Source organism: Macrotis lagotis, chromosome 5 (genome assembly GCF_037893015.1).
Source record: "Macrotis lagotis isolate mMagLag1 chromosome 5, bilby.v1.9.chrom.fasta, whole genome shotgun sequence".
In the NCBI taxonomy this organism is placed as follows: domain Eukaryota; kingdom Metazoa; phylum Chordata; class Mammalia; order Peramelemorphia; family Peramelidae; genus Macrotis; species Macrotis lagotis.
Window position 1 is genome coordinate 200,673,315 of NC_133662.1, and position 19,645 is coordinate 200,692,959.

At 36.9% G+C, this 19,645-nt stretch overlaps 1 protein-coding gene across 4 annotated transcripts in view; it reads left to right on the plus strand.

Annotated features, from left to right (window-relative positions):
* The window catches only part of AGL (amylo-alpha-1,6-glucosidase and 4-alpha-glucanotransferase), an 84,314-nt gene extending 74,255 nt beyond the window's left edge, over positions 1 to 10,059 (plus strand). For all 4 annotated transcript variants that reach the window (XM_074188247.1, XM_074188245.1, XM_074188248.1 and 1 more), the window contains exons 31-34: positions 965 to 1,062; positions 5,109 to 5,196; positions 5,291 to 5,424; positions 7,110 to 10,059. In XM_074188247.1, the coding sequence (XP_074044348.1) occupies positions 965 to 1,062; positions 5,109 to 5,196; positions 5,291 to 5,424; positions 7,110 to 7,227 (438 nt within the window). In that variant the 3' untranslated portion in view covers positions 7,228 to 10,059. The remainder of the gene's footprint in view (positions 1 to 964; positions 1,063 to 5,108; positions 5,197 to 5,290; positions 5,425 to 7,109) is intronic.
* The last annotated feature ends 9,586 nt before the right edge of the window (positions 10,060 to 19,645 follow it).

Below are 19,645 nucleotides of genomic sequence, written 5' to 3' on the forward strand. Positions count from 1 at the left end.
ACTTTTTTCTCCCTCTCAAACTCAGGTATCCTCCAACAATTTCACCTCATCCTTAGGCTCTTCTTTGTTAGCAGAATAATGATGCCATCTAGCAGCTTCCTGAAGTTGGTCTTGTCCTTTGTTTCTTAGAAGAGGCTGTAATAGCTTTAAAGAGTATTTTGAGAGTTAAATCAAATAAAAAATAGTATCCACTGAATTCTTCACCATGACAGAACTAATAAATGTTGAGTCCCCTCTCCCCTCTTTTTGGATTGTTTTCTGCCCCTGAAAAGCATCAGTGTAAATTTGTCTCAGTTTCCCTAGCTTCCAAAACCTAAAATAGCACCTCCAAACTTTAGTTTGACATGCTTCAGGGTCAGATTGTTGCATTATTTTTAAGCACCCAATTCAATGGAAAGTAAATTGTATTTTGAATATGACTTTGGGAAGCCAATCCTAGAATTAGAGCTAAGAAGACTGAGGTTCATATCCCTCCTATGACTTTTGTTTTTGCCTTTCCTTTGTATCCCCAGTGCTTAACATTGACCCATTATAAGTGTTTAATAATACTCTTTGACTTGCTAGTTCTTTTATATAACTCTGTAGGATAGAAAACCCAGTGGTTCTTGGAATCAGAAGACCAAGTTCAAATCCCATCTTTGATTTTTAGAATGTATCCTAGGGTGCACCATTTAACATCAGTAGCCCCATTTACCTCATCTATAAAATGAGGTCAGGCTACATGGCCTCCAGCTCTGAATTTGTATTCCTCTGAGCTTCTATGAAATTATAAACTGGGGAAATAATACATTTTAATGCTTCCTTAACCAGGACTATTTAAGGCTTAAAAGAATGTGTGTAAAGGACTTGTAAACTTTATTACTATTATTGTTATTTTGGAGGACTTAGAATAATCACAGTGAGAAACAAACTATTTCAACTATAATCTCAAGAATTAACAATTCTTATTTCTAAATATCATCAGGCCCCTGAGCTCTTTACTCCAAAGAAGGCCTGGAAAGCTTTGGAAATAGCAGAGGAAAAGTTACTTGGTACCTTGGGAATGAAAACTCTGGACCCTGAGTAAGTTGAAAGACAAATTTAGTTAATACTTGAGTAATTTTTCATTTTGGGGGGGGGGCATAGAAAAACTATAATTCTTCTCATTTGAGAGGCCCTGTAAAATAGTGGGGGGGGGGGGACTCTTGACTTGGACTCAAATGACTCAAATCAGGTCCTATTCCAAGTATCTTGTGTCCCCCAGGGGTCCTGGAACCCTGGTGTTCAAAGCCCTTCATTACTTTGCCCTCTTACTTCTCCCTGTGTCCTGTGAGATCTCCCATGTCTAAATATTCTTTTCATCTCTGTCTCCTGGCTTCCTTGGAGTCTCAGATCAGATCCTACCTTCTAGAGGAGGTCTTTCTCAGGTTCTCTTCATTCTGCTACTTTACATTTTTATCCTACTGAGAGTTCATATGTACATCAGGGGTTTTTGGTTGGTTTTTTTTTTATTGTGAGGTCCTTGTAGGCAGCAGGTGTTGTGTTTGGCTTTTCTTTGTGTCCATATTGCTTAGCACATCAGATAGTAAGACTTAAGAAATGCTTATTCTCTGAACCACTCAGATTTTTCACCTCTAAGACAAGGGTAATAATAATTACAACTATTTACTGTTATAAAGAGAATATTTTACATATATAATATGATTCTGTACTTGAACCCATTGCTGTCATAAGTGAAAGGGGAATTTTGAACTACTATGAACAAAAATAATCTTATTTTTGTTTACAGTAAGCAAAGGTATATTTTTCCATTATGACCCAGTAATAGTTTATGTTGGAAAAGTTTTCAATGTCCTAACATATTTTGGATAAGTAAAATACCTACAACATATTAGTATTTCCTTATCCCTTTTCCCTACCTATTATCTAAAACCTGGGTCTAAATCAAGTTGAGAACTTCTCTTTGAAGAATTGAATGCATGTGACTGTATGGTTATTCGTATGAATGGCTGTTCCTCTGACTGCATTTCAAATCCAAATGAAAGTTGATTTTCTTGATTTTTTTTTATTTTTCCAGGTGTCCTTTACTTCTGCTGATTTTCTCAATTGATCTTTTAAATGAATAACATTTTAGCAGTGATGTATCTTGGGATCCCAAGACTTTCCAACTGAGACTAGAAAGTCATTTCTTCACCTCCCCAAGACCTGATTTAGCCACTAAGAAAGATCTATTACCCTAATAGACTTTATCTCTCCCTAAGAAAGTGATGTTATAGGGGCAGCTAGGTGGCGTAGTGGATAAAGCACCGGCCCTGGAGTCAGGAGTACCTGGGTTCAAATCCGGTCTCAGACACTTAATAATTACCTAGCTGTGTGGCCTTGGGCAAGCCACTTAACCGCGTTTACCTTGCAAAAACCTAAAAAAAAAAAGTGATATTTTTTTTTGGAATGATAATAGGACAAGAGAGTTTTACAAGGTATAAGATGTTTTTTGTCTATTAATATCATCTCTCAGGCTAGGGTTTCCCAACTGGTCTACTTTGCTGAGTATCAGTTCTGAAGGTACTCATTTTCAGAAGCTAATATGTGTTGGCATTAGAAAGAAGAATAAATATACTTTTAACATATATGTGTTCATAAAAGAATTAGTTCAGCTATGGAGGGAAACCAGTACCCTTTAGAATTGCAAAGGAATCATTAGAGAAGAAGAGCTAAAGATGTATGTGAGGAGGAGAACTAAAGAAGGTCCTATAAAACAGGATAATAAGAACAGAGGTTATACTATTAGTACTTCAGAAACTAGATCCAAAAAGGAACCAAGTGCATGCTTTATGGAGCATAGGATATTGTGGTTGGTCTTATCCCTCACCAGCTTGAGAAGAAGTTACAGAATCCGCACCACCTGTAAGTTCAGCCTAGCTACTCCAACCTCAATCTCCAGCATTTATTGACCAAGACCCTTAGGCCCAACACTTCACCACCTCCAGGATTTAGAGAGGGAACATCATCATGAATGATGCCTTCATGATAATGAGACCTAGGAAGATAGAGTTCCTAATCAGTAGGTATTTTTCCAGTACTATAGCTAATAAATTCTCACCCCAAAGCCTCTTAATCTCCCTGATGCAAAACTGCTTGACCCTCTTCCCCTATTTTTTCTCTCTGTTGACTTCACACCATTCAACTCTTCGCATTTCTTTTTCTTCCCTCCCTTTCTATAATGCCCCCCTAGGAACATGTTCATTTATTTGTTAACTAACTCCATCCTAGTTCTCATCTCACTTTTTTTCATTGAAAATCTGGTTCTCTCTTGATGGTGCTGTTATCCCTAGGGAATATCCCTTTTCAGTGCTTGGATATTCCATTGCCATTGAAACTTCTACTGCCATCTCTGTTCCCCTCTTTCATAGGAAGTAAGCTCATTTTCTGCTTGACTGAGATAATTAGAATTATTGTCCTAAGCTTCCTCCTCTCTCTGTTCCATTACGTAAAATCATCTATGTCTTCACCTATACTCTCTTCTGTTGAATTTAGCTCCAAGAAGAATTGAGCCTTCTCTTTGCCAAGGTCAACCTCTAAATATCTACCCTTGATCTTTTCTCTCTTATCTTCAATCTATCCCCTTTTTATTGTTTAAAACCTTTTTTTTTTACCCCATCAGTCCTCCTACTCTAATTAAATTATTCTATAAAGGTAACAACCATCTACTTTAAGTGTTTATTCCTTTGTTCAGACATCATCCTCTTGATTTTTCTACATCTTTTTCAACATTCTTAGCACTCTTTCCTTGGCTTCCCTGGCTTTCCTGCCTGATCACCACTTCTCAGTCAGTTTAGCTGTCTAGATAACCAGCCACGTCCTGTCCACTTACTATGTATTTGTCATATCGGCCCTATCTCCACAGCATCCCTTTTCTCTGTCTCCTCTCTACTCATAGCTACTTTCTCAGTTTAGATTCTATTTATCTCTTGCCTAAACTATTGCACTTAATCCTTTATTATTGTTCTCCCTGCCTTAAATCTCTTCCAATTTGAATTCATCTTCCAACCTCTGCCAAAGCAGAAGTTTTCTGATTTTCCTTAAGTATAGATCTGACCATAGCATTACTTTACTCAAGAATTTATCTCATTTATTTTGTATATATTTATTTGTTTACGTATTGTTTCCCTTGGATAAGTTCCTTATACTCAGTGTCTAGTTTGATTTTTATCTTTTGATCCCTAGCTTTTGGCACTGTTGATCTGGAATAGAAAGTAGATGCTTAATAATGCTCATTGGGGGTAGTGAGCTAGTGCAGTGGATAGAGTACTAGCTGTGAAGTCAGGAGGACCTGAGTTCAAATGGAGCTTCAGACATTTAATAATTACTTAGCTGTGTGACCCTGGGCAAGTCATTTAACCCCCCAAAAAATATTTTTAAGTAAATAAATGCTTATTGATTAATTAAGAAGCTACAAGGATTTCCACTTGCCTCAGGGATAAAATACATCCTATTTGACTTTTAAGACCCATCGTAATGTGGCTTCTGACTTACTTTTTCTAGGCATATTGCTCTCCACACATTCTGCATTTTAATTCAAACTGATCTATTTGTTGTTCCCCATATACAACATTTCATTGCCCATCTCCTTACCTTTTCATGGACTATCCTCTGACCCGGAATATTCCTTCTCCTCACCTCTCCTTTGATGAATTCTTATCTTCTTTAAAGTTTTCAGAGGCACTTACAGTCCCCTTCACTGCAAATGTTCCCCTCCTGGCTTGCCCCAGCCCAGTTACTCTCTGTTTACATTATATAAATCTTATATTGCCTTAATAGTGTATGTGTTGCCTTCTTCTCCAGTCCTCCCATCCCCAATTAAATGTAAACTTCTTAAAGCAGGAATGGTTTGTTGTCATTGTTGTTTCTGTCTCCAAGGTGAGTCTGGCACCTAGCCATTTAAATGTTTGTTGAAGGAATGACTAGATAAATGAATATTAATGTTGATACTATATTTTGTCACGTAGTTAATTAAATCTTTACTGTTGTTGACTTGAGCTCTGGTAATTGGTAAATATTTTCTAATGTGCTAGGTGTGGTTTGTTATGCTTTATTTTATTTTATAACAAATGTTTTTTATCATTTTTCAGTGACATGGTTTACTGTGGAGTATATGATAATTCCTTAGACAATGACAACTACAATCTTGCTAAAGGTTTTAATTATCACCAAGGACCTGTAAGAATATTATTTTTTTTCTGAGTTTTCAGTTAAATTGAAGTTTCATTTCTCACAAGTTTAACTTAGATATTATCAATTTTTTTATATTTAGGAATGGCTGTGGCCAATTGGATACTTTCTTCGTGCAAAATTATATTTTTCTAAGTTAATGGGCAAGGAAACTTATTCACAAACAGTGTTTTTGGTTAAAAATGTTCTTTCTCGTCATTATGTTCATCTTGAGAGGTAGGTTGTGAAACTATATATTTAAACTCTTTTACAAGTATTTAATTAAACATTTTAGATACCAATGAAATACATTATTCTTAAAAGTACTTCTTTTTACTTTGTAATATTCTAAAGGAAATTGTAAATGTATACACAACATAGTCCTACAAAGGAATTTTGATTTTAACTCTTCATAAGTAGTGTGATTTTCAAAGAATTGATTGATATTTTGAGTACTTCATTTCCAAATTGCTTATACTGAGTTCCTTTTTAGTGTGCAAGTTTAGATTCTTTATATTCTCCACATAAACTTCTAAAATATTTGTTTTACTTATATATGCATAAATATGTGTATTTTTTTTGAGAATGGGTTTCCCATATCTGGTACCATGCCCTTCCTCTCCAGGGGAGCCCCAGCTGGCTTACTCCACTGCAGCTCAGGATTCTAGAGCCCAAGAAGCCTTGGCTACTCTCAAGATAAAGATTATAGGCATAAACCATTATACCTAGACTTTTGTTTTCTTCTATAACAAATTACTATAGACTATTTTTTTCTCAAATAGAAAGGAGAGAGAAAAATCAATCTTTCTGCAAACGAGTATCCTGTCAGAATTGTTAGTCAAAATAGAAGATTCTTTGGTATTCCTTAATGTTTTATAAAGCAGACACTTAAGTACTTACTTTATACAAAGCATAAGGTTAGGTTCTGGGGATATAGTCATGCAGAAATTCAGTTGAAAAGATCCACATGTGTATGTTTCATAGACCATACTCGTAATAGGGAAACATCATACACACACATAACTATGTAGTTTATGAATGTAGTTAATTTGTGTAGTAAGAGCAAAGAAGAATTCTGTGACAAATGTGAAGATGGAGGGTTTCTTTCCAATTCACAAATATGAGAAAGTTGTCAAGAAGGGTTTCATGGGGGGTGGCTCGGTGGCGCAGTGGATAGAGCATTGGCCTTGAAGTCAGGAGTACCCGAGTTCAAATCCAGCCTCAGACACTTAATAATTACCTAGCTGTGTGGCCTTGGGCAAGCCACTTTAACCCCATTGCCTTGAAAAATATTTAAAAAAGGGGGCTTCATGAAGAAGATACCACCAAGATTTAAACTCTAAAGACTAATCAAAGATGAAGGGAGATTAATCCTAAGTACAAACAACAGTGTTATTAACAAGGTACTATTGGCTGAAATATATATTATAAGAAGAGGAGTAAGATAAGGGAAAGATAATTACAACCATATTATGAAGGGAGGCTTGAACACAAAGATTTAGAATTTGTATGTGTATAGGTTTTTCAATAATAGGATTTGGGGAGTCTTGAAAGTTTTTAAGTATATGAGTAATATGATTAGAAAACTGCATTAAAAGCTATATGGCCACATAAAAGATGGATGACAGAAACAAAGACTAGCACTAGAAAGACCATAAAGAACATCATTAATTATAGTCCCAAGAGAAAGAGATGATCATAGCCTAAACCAGGACATTTGCAGTAAAAGTAAAAGTGACGGGACAGATGAAAGATACATTGTGAAAGTAGACTTCTAGTTTGGACTTAGTAACTAATAATAAAATGAGGAATGTCCAGAAGAAAGCTCCAAGGGGCTAATCTAGGTGTGCTGACAAGAAAAAGAAGTTAGAGGGACAATCAAGTTTTGAAAGAACATCATTTGTATTTTTTCTTTCTTTCAGATCCCCTTGGAAGGGCCTTCCTGAACTGACAAATGAAAATGGACAATACTGTTCTTTCAGCTGTGAAACACAGGCTTGGTCAATTGCTGCTATTCTGGAGATTCTTTTCGACTTATAGTTTATTTTTTTACAGTTTCATAAAGTATATACTCAGTTGTATAACTACAATAGTTTGCACATTCAGTTCATTTAAAAATAAAAATTAATCCCGTTAGTGTTGTAGTGCTTAGGTAAAGTTTTGAATTCAATTCAACCAATACATCTTAAGCACCCACTGTGTGCAAAGCACTGTGCTAATGTTTAATGAAAGCATTAATATTGTAAATTTAGATGAGTTGATTTATATTAGAATAGGAAAATCATTTTACCCATAAAGTATTTATTTTTATTTTTACCTTTAAATTTAGAAAATATTTTTCAACTTAACAAATATTAGATGTTTAGAAAAATAATCATGGTCTCATTTCTTTCTGTGGGCATTTGCTAAATTAGGCAAAACAATTTAAAAGAAATTAAAAAGGCATCCTTTTAATAAGGGTGGGTATGTTCTCATATAGTAATGCATTCCTTAGGCCATGGACTCATTATTGCCCTCTCATCTACATTTTATTTTCAATAAATAGAGAATATAACATTAAATACCTTCTAGGCAGAAAGCAACATGCTAGACATTGCCCTTTTTTTCTGGTATTTTGTATTTGATGCAGGTCTGATAAAAATCTTTTCCCATTCATAATGTTCTATGCAATGTCTGGGATAAAATTTTCAGTCAGACATACTTACTAAGCTAATAGCTAAGGTATTTATATTACATTTTAAGTGATATCTCATGACCCAGTAAAGAGAGGGAAAAAGTCAAATAATGAAGAAAACTGAAGGGTCTTGATTAGATAGCTCTTAAATGCAAACAATTAAGTACTAGTTAAATATAAAGGTAATGACCAAATAAAAAGATGGTTTTCAAATAGCCTCTATTATAGAGATACATGATTTTTTTTCTTAGCATCTAAACTCGGGATATAGAAATAATTAGTAGTTGAGTTCTAATTTTGAGGGGGAAATTATGACCTTTGAAACTTTAACCTCCTATTGAAATAATAAATACATTTCAGAATGTATTCTTTGAAGAAAATAGATTCTTAATTCGTGAAACATATCAGTTTACATATTATATAAAAGATTCTGTTTGTCACTTATACTAGGTACTTTTTTCCATTAAATATATTTATATAACAACTATTTTTAGCCTTATAAACAGTTCTAAAAGGAAAAAAGTTTACATTCTTGAAAAAATGCATTTTTAAACAAGTTTTGCACTTAATTTATTTTAATCTTTTAATCCATAAAATTATGTAGGAAGTATGAAGGGAAGAAATTGTTTTACCTTGCGAGTTTTATACTCTTTACCCGAGTATGGATTGTGAATCATGCCATTAACACCCTAAAATGTTAAAATCTTTTTAGATTGACATAATTTTAAACATTAATATGAAAGCATATTCTTAAAGAGAATTCATCTGTTTTATTAGGGATTATATAAATAAAGGTATATAAATAAAGAATAGCAATAATATTAGTTATTTCCCCAAATAATATGCAAATTTTTCAATGTGAAAAGTGATTAATAACAGTTAAATTAGTTACAATTATGCTTTCAGTGGCATTGGCCTCAGAAACAATAGTTGTCATTTGCATGCGAAATCTGATTGTCACTTTAGGAAAAATAGAAACTATACTTTTAAATGGTTGGGAGGATTATTAGTTTGAGAAACAGCATCAGGAAAAATGTTGCAGCAATACTTTGTACTGGACTTCACCCCAAAAATAATTTTAAAAAATCAAATTACAGAAATGATCAGTGAAATAATTGTCATTTACAATGTTTGTGTGCTCTGAACCATAGTTTTGTTTAAATGGTATCCCTAATAATAAAAGTGTAGCCATTATCATATTACAGTTAATGAATTGCTTTTAGTACAGTGACACTTCACTTATGAAGGATTACTTACTTGGGAACCTCAACTCTCAATAACAGTGAGAACTAAAAACTGAAGGGAGAGAAAAAAAGTCAGTAAGCACAAAGGTTTAGGTATATCATTCACCAAAAAGCCCCTAAGCTAGCTTGGTTTTCTGATTTCTTAGCTCAACAGAGATTAAAATTGCAATTCATCAAACATTTATTGAAGCTCTTCTATAAATTTAGTATTTTATAAATTGAGATAAAGCAGTCCCTGCCTTCATAAGGCTTACAGTTAACAGCAATTTCTGAAAGTAAAAAGATAAGCCTGTCTAATCAGACTAAAGGTGAAAGAGTCAAAAAAGTAAGTTGATGTAACTCAAAAAAAAAGTAGTCTGGTTTTTAGTGGACAGAGCAAGCAATCCTAAACATTTCACTAGCTTCTGTTAACACCATTACATTACAGTACAATATAATAGTTGCTCATATTAATACCAAGAAAGAAAAAAATGAATGTTATTACTCTTAGAGAAAGCAAAAAATGAAATATTTAATACATTTTGGAGAAATGTTGACTTAAGGTGGTTAAAATGAAATCTTTGCCACTTTTAAAGGTGGTAAGCATTGATTTTCTGGAAAATTCATTTATGTAGACTACCTCGTTCCCCAATAAAAATTGAAGTGTTATACTTATTTTAAGAAGTTGTAATTATTCTGTGCCTTGTTCTTGTACTAATCCCAGTGATGCTACTCTTTAGATTAATGTAAGGGACTTTGCCATGTTACAACATTACAGACATTTTAATATGCGCTTATCTTTTTAATAACATCAGAAACAGTTGAGTAAACAAAGAAAATTCATTAACTCTGTGTGCTATAATGGAAAAAGGATTATATTAAGTATACTGTATGTTTTCACCAATTACTGTTTTTTGAAAAATTTTGTCCTTTCAGTTATCTGTGTGTGGAATAAATAAAACCCTCCCTAAAGAACTATGTTGTTTTCATGTTATAGATCTAGAACTGAAAGATACCTGAGGTTGCATCTGGTTAAGTTCTCTTGCTTTGCAAATGAAGAAAGTAAGAGTCCCAGAATGATTGATTAATGTTAGAGGTGGGAATCTGGTCCTAGGTCTTTAAGTTCAGTACTCTAGCCACTGCATACACTCAGATGTCCCCTAAAGGCCATCTCCACCAGCAAAGTAACTGAACTTTATCTAGACCAACTACTATTTATTTGAGTCATTGTTTGTTCACCAGGTTTTCAAGAAAAAAGAAGTAGAAATCTGTACACTTAACTACCTATATCAAATTAAGGATTCTTGAGAAACTTTAAATTTCTAAAAAATAAATCCTTTAATTATTATCTAGATCATAGAACATCTTACATAACTGTTTCAGAATCTTGACTACGAACTTTTAAGTCCATAGTCTGTATTCAAATAGGGAATAATACATACTGGAGAACAAATTATATAGATTTATCTCTAAGCAAAAAAGGAGTATTTTTTTTTTTTGCTTTTTGCTTTGGCCACCATTAGAATCCATTTTTTTTAATCAGTCTCGGATTTTGTCTTTCTAGACCAATTACATATCACTCCTCTGCTTCCAACCACACTGGTCTAGATTTGCTTGGTCCTCTTCACAGAATGCTTTCTCTCCTTTCTTATGCTTCCCTTCAAAGCTCACTTGAAGTGCGACTTCAGGAGACCTTTTCTGATTTTTCTAGTGAATATATTTTATATTATTTATCCTACTGTAAACACACATACCCCTAGAGGTTATATGTTCCTGGTTATCAGTCTAGTATTTGTCCCCAAGGCAGCAAGTAATCTGATAAAGGAAATACACTTTAAAGAATGGACTCTTTATGCTCTTTGCCTTTCATCTGAACTGGGAGTGCATAACCCTTCTTCCTAAATTCCATATATATTGGAGACCAAATTATATAGATTTGTCTCTTTGAGCAAAAAAAAAAGGAGTATGTTTATTTTTTTTGATTTGGCCACTATTAGAATCAATGGGTTTTTTCTTTTTTTCAAATCTTTGATTTTGTTTTTCTAGACCAATCACATATCAGATCCTTAACTGGCCTACAGTGCCTTCCCAATCCTGATAAGCCCAAGGTCTGAAGCAGTGACAAGTCACTAGGATTTTTTTGCTGGTTGGAAAACAATAGACCTGAGAGGTGAACCTCAGGATTAAAGATTTACATTCCACCTCTTTACCAATGGGGCTCTGAACAGGTACCAACCATACAGCTTCCAGTTTTCAAGGTTCTGAAAAATCCTAAACTAGTGGCACAAAGGATTGACTTTTCTCTATAGCTTTTATAGAAGCTATAGGAAATAACCTCTTTCTTAAACTAAAAAAAGAAATCTCATCCTAGCAAGGAAAGCAATGAAGAATATTCATTATCTAGTATCCAATATCTATTATGTGTATGGATGGACAGCATATAGATCTGCTCAACAGTATGTATGTATGTTTCTGGGACAGACAACATGAATTAGGACTTATCCTTTTTGTGGCATAGACCCTGTTGCCAGTCTTGTAAAACCAAGGGGCCCTTCCTCAGAATTACACTAAAGTTGGGAGAATAGCATAAATAAAAATAGCCTTCTTTTCTCCCAAGTTTATAACCTTCCTTTAGAATCTAATCGCTAGGTGGCGTAGCGGATAAAGCAGGGGCCCTGGAGTCAGGAGTACCTGCGTTCAAATCTGGTCTCAGACAATTACCTAGCTGTGTGGCCTTGGGCAAGTCACTTAACCCTGTTTGCCTTGCAAAAAACCTTAAAAAAAATAAGTGAGGCAAGAGTAGTAGATAGTCAAAGTGCTCAATTGGTAGTTTTGCAATGTTGAAAGGAAAGCTTCCAGCACATTGAGTAGATCTCTCTGGTGAACTTTTGGAAGAACAAAGCAAGAGTTAAACAGGACAGAAAAGCATGGATGGGTTACAATCCAGATCATTGGCAGTCACCAGCAATAAGATCATATACTGCTTTTTTAGTAATTTAAAGTTTGTCAGGGTAGTCAATCTCCCTTGATCATTTCCCAGCCTTTAGCAGCAAAAACTCTAAAGAATAAGTGTAAAGGGGCAGCTAGGTGGTGCAGTGGATAGAGCACCAGCCCTGGAGTCAGAAGTACCTGAGTTCAAATCCGGCCTCAGACATCTCATAATTACCTAGCAGTGTGGCCTTGGGCAAGCCACTTAACCCCATTGCCTTGCAAAAAACAAAAAGTTAAAAAATAAAAGAAAAGGTGTAAATTCTACACCACCAAGATGAAAACAAAAATCCAACATACAATTAACATATGTCTCCTTAGGATTTATTAAAGGATTTTTTGGTGACCAGATCTCAAACAGATAAAGAATTCAGGAAATGTGAATGCTGCTGACATTGTTCTCAAGTACTTCAAAGAACAATCCGCCAGAAGTGGAGCCAAGATGGCGACAAGAGCAGATCGTGTCTTAGGCGCTCTCTCATAAATCTTTGAAACTAAGGACTATAACTAAATTTTTAAGAGACAGAACTCACAGAGGTACCCAGTGAGACAGTTCTCCTACTCAAGGTAACCTGGAAAAGATCAGAAAGGCTCTGCATCCCGGAGTCAGAGGGGGGGCCTGCCAGAGGGGTGGCCCACCAGAGCGAAAGAACTTCAGCTTCCCAGAGGCAGCCCCAGAGCGCTGGGAGCCACAGCTCACAGCAGCGGGGGAGTTTCCTGAGCTACACCCCGGGGAGCACCAGACGCAAATTGGGGGAATAGCGGGGGACCTCTGCCAGAGCGGGCACATGAAGCCCAGCCCTCAGGGCACACAGTGAGCAGCATGGCCGCCTCAGCCCAGATCCAGGAAACAGAAGCAGGTGACCCAGTAAGCAGGAGCCCCCAGGGCATGAGCCCATTGAGCTGAGGGAGGGGAGTGAAGAGAGAGAGGCTGCCGAGCTCTGTCCTCTGCCCCTGGAACAGGACTCTGGGACTCTGAGCACATTCAGATCCTGATCGCAGTCTAGGACCCCCCATAGAACAACAGGGCCCCCCCCACCTCAGCCCTGTGGCAGAGGGGGGCGCATATGGTCATTCACAGATCAGGAGGGAGGACAGAGCCTCACACACTGAGACCCTTGTGGGAGTTTCCTAAAAGCTCAGGAAGCACCCCAAAAACATGCTTAGGCTGGGAAAATGAGCAAGCAGAGAAAAAAGAGGAACACCATTGAGAAATACATTATCTATGATCCCAAGAAGGATCAATATACTCAGTCTGAAGATGAGGAAACACAAGCTCCTGCATCTAAAGACTCCAAGAAAAACAGAAAAAGACTTTGAAAATCAAATGAGGGAGTTAGAAGCAAAACTGGGAAACAAAATGAGATAGATGGAGGATACACATGAAAATGAAGTCAGCAGCCTAGTCAAGGAAATCAAAAAAAATGCTGAAGAAAATAGCATGCTAAAAACCAGCTTAGGTCAAATAGATAAAACAGTTCAAAAAGTTATTGAGGAGAAGAATGCTTTAAAAAGCAGAATTGGCCAGATGGAAAAAAGAGATAAGAAAACTCTCTGAGGAAAACAAATCCTTCAGACAAAGAATAGAACTCAGGGAGATTGCTGAATTTACAAGAAATCAGGACTCAATACTTCAAAACCAAAAAAATGAAAAATTAGAAGAAAATGTGAAACATCTCATCGAAAAAAAACAACTGATATGGAAAACAGATTTAGGAAAGGTAATTTAAAAATTATTGGAATACCTGAAAGTCATGATCAGGAAAAGAGCCTTGACATCATTTTCAAAGAATTACTACAGGAAAATTGCCCTGATATCCTAGAAGCAGAGGGCAAAATAGAAATGGAGAGAATCCATCAATTCCCCCCCCCCCCCCGAGAAAGAGATCCCAAAAAAGCAACCCCTAGGAATATTATAGCCAAGTTCCAGAACTCCCAAGTCAAAGAGAAAATATTACAAGCAGCCAGAAGGACACAATTCAAATACTGTGGAGCTGCAGTCAGGATCACACAGGACTTAGCAGCAACTACATTAAAAGCTCATAGGACTTGGAATATAATATACCAGAAGGCAAAAGAGCTTGGAATACAACCGAGAATCAACTACCCAGCAAAAATGAATGTCCTCTTCCAGGGAAAAAGATGGACTTTCAATGAACCAGGGGAATTTCAGATGTTCCTGTGGGAATGGCCAGAGCTGAACAGAAGGTTTGATCTTCAAATACAGGACTCGGGTGAAGCATAGAAATTGGAGGAGAAGGGGAAAATATGAGGGACTTAATGATGATGAACTGCATGTATTCCTGCATAGAAAAATTACCCTGATAATACTCATGAACCTTCTCAGTTAATAGAGCAGGTAGAGGGAGCTTTTATAGATGGAGCACAGAAGAAAGCTGAATTTGAAGATAAAATATCGTGTAAAAATGGAGTCAATAGAAAAAAGAGAAATGGAATGGGAGAAAGAAAAAGGAGAGGGGGGAATAGGTGAAGATATTTCATATAATAAGATTTTTCTTTATTATAATGAGCTATTGCAATGATATGGAAGAGGGGAAGGCAAGGGGGAATGAGGGAATCTTTGCTTCCATCATAGGTGGCTAGGAGAGGAAACAGCACATGTATATATATATATACATACTCAATGGGGTATAGGTATCTGGAGTAAGGAGAGGGGGGACAGGGGGAAGGGGGGATGTGAATGAAGGAGGATAGGATGGACCACAGGGGGAGAGTGGTGAGATATAACACATTTTCTTTTTTTACTTCTTGCAAGGGGCTGGGATTGGAAGACCTGTCCAGGACCATAGGGCCAGGTAGATGCTGGGCCTAAGGGGTGGTAATGGGGGCTCGGGGCTTCTTGGCCCCAGGGCCAGGGATCTGTCTGCTGCACCACTCAGCTACTCTATAGCAGAGTCAGAGTGAAAGGAGAGAGAAAATATAGTACATGTTAGTGGAGAAATATGAAAGGAGGGAGTTGCGATCAGCAATGGCAATGGTGGAAACATATGGAACTGACTTTTGTGATGGACTTATCATAAAGAACGTGATCCACCCACAACAGAGTTGTTGGTGTTGGAACAAAGACTGAAGCACATTTTATTATTATTATTATTATTATTATTATTATTATTTGGGGGGGTGCAGGACAAATGGGGCTGGGTGGCCTGCCTGGGGCCACATAGCAGGGTGATCGTTGCGTGTCTGAGGCCAGATTTGGACCCACGTACTCCTGGCTCAAGGGCCAATGCTCTGTCTGCCACCGAGCCACCCCTACTATTATTACTATTTTATTTTATTTTATTTTAGGGCTTTTGCAGGGCAGTGGGGTTGGGGTGGCTAGCATGTCACACAGCTGGGTGATTGTTGGGTATACAGGGCCTGATATGGGCTCAGGTGCTCCTGGCTTCAGGGCTTGTTCTCCATCCATTGCACCACCTGACCATGCCTACAATTATTACTATTATTTTTTATTTTAATTTTTTCTCTCCCCTTTACTTTATTGCTCAAGCAAGTCTATATTTTGGGGGGGGGGTATTTTGTTTATTCTTAAACAAAAATATTTTATTAATGTATAAAAAAATTGTAAAAAAAATGTGCATACCCTTTGACCCAGCAATACTACTTCTTGGTCTATACCCTGAAGAGATGATGAAAAAGGGTAAAAACATCACTTGTACAAAAATATTCATAGCAGCCCTGTTTGTGGTGTCAAAGAATTGGAAATCAAGTAAATGTCCTTCAATTGGGGAATGGCTTAGCAAACTGTGGTATATGTATGTCATGGGACACTATTGTTCTATTAGAAACCAGGAGGGATGGGAGTTCAGGGAAGCCTGGAAGGATTTGCATGAACTGATGCTGAGTGAAATGAGCAGAACCAGAACACTTTACATCCTAACAGCAACATGGGGGTGATGATCAACCTTGATGGACTCGCTCATTCCATCAGTGCAACAACCAGGGACAATTTGGGGCTGTCTGCAATGGAGAATACCATCTGTACCCAGAGAAAGAACTGCAAAGTTTGAACAAAGACTAAGGACTATTACCTTAAATTTAGAAAAAAAAAAAAAAACCTGATATCTCATTGTTTGATCTTGCTATCTCTTATATACTTTATGTTTCTTCCTTAAGGATATCATTTCTCTCTCATCACAATTTGGATCAATGTTTACCATGGAAACAATGTAAAGACTGACAAACTGCCTGCTGTGGGGTGGGGGTGGGGGAGGAAAATAAGATTAGGGGAAAAACTGTAAAACTCAAAATAAGTAAAATAATAAAAAAAAAGAATGAAAAAGGAACTACCTCCTTCATTTGGATTTCAAATAAGTCAATAAGCATTTATTGAGTACCAGGATACAAAGAGTCACAAAACAGCTTCTGCCCTCAAAGAGCTCACCATCTAATGGGAGCTAAGACAAGAACAACCACCAGATCATATACAGGATAAAGAGGAAATAGTGAACACAGGGATGCTACTAGAATTAAGAAGGGTTGCAAAAGGCATCCCATAGATGAAGCAGTTTTAGAAGCGACTTGCAACAGGCAGCTGGTGGAGATAAAGAGAGGTCATTCAACACATGGGGAACAGTCAGAGCCAAGAGATAAAGTTCAAGAAGCCAGAAAGCCAACATCATTGGACTGAAATGTTGTGGAATGAGGTGTAAGAAGTGTGGAAAAGGGGGCGGCTAGTTGGCGTAGTGGATAAAGCACCCACCTTGGAGTCAGGAGTACCTGGGTTCAAATCCGGTCTCAGACACATAATAATTACCTAGCTGTGTGGCCTTGGGCAAGCCACTTAATCCCCCATTTGCCTTGTAAAAAAAAAAAAAAATCTTAAAAAAAGGAGTCTGGAAAAGTTGAAAGGGGTTAGGATGTAAAGGATGTTGCATGCTAAAACATGGATTTTGTGCTGGCTCCTGGAAGTGGCAGGGAGCCACTGGGGTTTACTGAAAAGGAGGGTGGCATGGTTGAAGTTGCACTTTATGAATATCATTTTGTGATCAAATGGAAGATAAATGGGAGCAGAGGGAGGTTTGAGATTGATAGACCCAGCAGCAGTTTACTACAGCCCAGTCCAGGTGTAAAGTGATAGGCCTGCATCAGAGGAGAGAAGAAGGAATGTTTGAGAAATGTTGATAAAGGTCAGACTGGATGGGGGAGTTGCTGAGAATGATTCCAAGACTGCAAACATGAAAGCCTGAGAGACAGGGAGGAGGGTGATGCCCTCTACTGTAACAGAAAAGCTAAGAAGTAGGGAGGGTTTAGGAAGAAAAATGATGAATTCTGTTTTAAACATGTTGAGTTTAAAATATATACTGGATATCCATTCTAAATGTTTGAAAAGCAGTTGTAGATGCAAGACAGAAGGTCAGCAGAAAGGTTACAGAAAGATAGGCAGACTTGAGGCATCAGAATAGAGACTGTAGTTAAATGTGTGTGTATTAATTTTATGCCTTCCTAAATAAAGTAAAAAAAGTTGTTGAAAAAAAAGAACAATCTGCCAAATTTATAAGTTTTTAGTTTTAACCATAGTAATTGGCATGGCAATACAAAAAAAAGAAAATTCATCAGAAATCACAGGACAAATCAACAGCAATGCAATGTGAGTCTGGATTGCTAGATGGTGCAGTGGACAAAGGTAGATCTGGAGTTAGAAAAATGAGTTCAAATTCAGCCTGTCATTTACCAACTTTGTGACATTTTGATCATTTTATCCCTGTCTACCTCATCTGTAAAATTAGAGTGATAATAATAGCATCCATCTACCAGGGTTGAGTAGTTAAAAAGAGCTTATATTTACAAAATGTATTGTAAACCTTGAAGAAACCTATAGAAAGCCTAGCTATTACTGCTATTATCACTATCATCTTTCATCATCAAATACAAAATCTTCCATTTGGCATTCAAAGTCCATTATAAATCTACTCTCCCTGACACTATGTCTTTAATCTTCTCATACTTCTTCAGGTACACTTTCATCAAGTGACATTGAATTCCTTGGCTGCCCTTGAAGAAGGCATTTCATCATTCTGCTCCAGGCATTTTCTCAGGCTATCTCTTCCTGGAATGTTTCCTTTCTGATTTCCATCTCCTGATTTCCCTCACTTTCTTCAAATCCCAACCAAAATGTCACCTTTTATAAGAAGCTTTTCCCAATCCTCAGGAAAGACCATTTTTCTCTCTTATCTATTCCAGGACTTTTTTTTTCCTTTTTGTCAAAATCCATTCTTCTAACAGGCTTTATCAGCCATTCCTATCCCAGTAGGTACTGAGATGAGTTTGTCATCTCCTGGGTCCACATTTTCATTGACTGCCTCCAGGCATCAAATTCTCTTTCTCTTCATTTCCATTTTCTAGTTTAGCTAGTTTCCTTCAAGTCCCAGCTAAATCTCACCTTCTACAGGAAGTATACCCCCAATACATCTCAATTCTAGTACCTTTCATCTATTGTATTTTTCCAGTGTATCTTAATTTAAAAAGGCCAACATCACTCACTGCATTATTTTGATTTTTGTCTTGCCACTGAACTTTAATGACTCTAGAGGAGAGAGTGAGGTTGATAACTTTCCAGAGCTCTGTCTAGTTTAAATCCAATTCACTTGCAAGTCAAGACATCAATCAGCCTTGTGAACTCATTGTTCCTCTTTGAAAAAGAACAGCTAATCACAATTCTAGTTCCTTCCCTCTATTTATTATTTCCTGCTAATCCTTTGTTCCTGGCATCCTTGTCTGTGCATTTTGTTTGTTTGTAGTCTCTCCCTTAGACTGTGAACTGGAGAGCCAGGTTTGTGTTTTGACCCTTTTTGTATCCCTAATACCTAGGACCATACCTAGCAAATAGGCAAATATTGACTCAATAAATTTTTATTGACTGACCTATTAACATCACTATCAGCAAAGTCTCCATCCACTTTGAAGATTGTGGTTAGATTAATTGTCCAGAACTCATGGACAATCTTTTTTTTAAATTTTATTCATTTTCATATTATTCTTGTACAACAGTCTTGTTGTAAAAGCAAACACAACCCCCCTCCCCCACACACACACAAGATAGAGAAACCTCAAGAAAAATAAAGTAAGAAAAAACTGTACCTCAGTTGGTGTTTGGATCATTGGCTCTTTCTCTGGGATGGATGGCATTCTTTATCATGAGTCTATCAGAGAAGTTGCTTCAATACTTTTTACCCACAGTTACTATTGCTAGCTGTATTTCCTACCATCCTAGTCCTCCCCACCCCCATTTATTCTACTCTTCCTCTCTTTTTACCCTGCCCCTCTTCAAAAATGACTATCCTCTTCCAATTTTCCCTCTTTTTCTGTCACTCACATCTCCCCTTCTCTCCCCCTGTCCACTTGCTCTCATCCCTTTCTCTCCTTTTTTCCCCTAGGGTAAGATAAATTTCTATACCCTATTGAATGTGTGTTTTTGTGTGTGTGTGTGTGTGTGTGTTATTTCCTCTCTGAGCTTCTTCCAATGAGAAAAAAACCTCACTCATTTCCCCTCATCTTTCATTCCACTGCAAAAGCTTTTTCTTGCCTCTTTTATGGGTAATATCTTATCCCA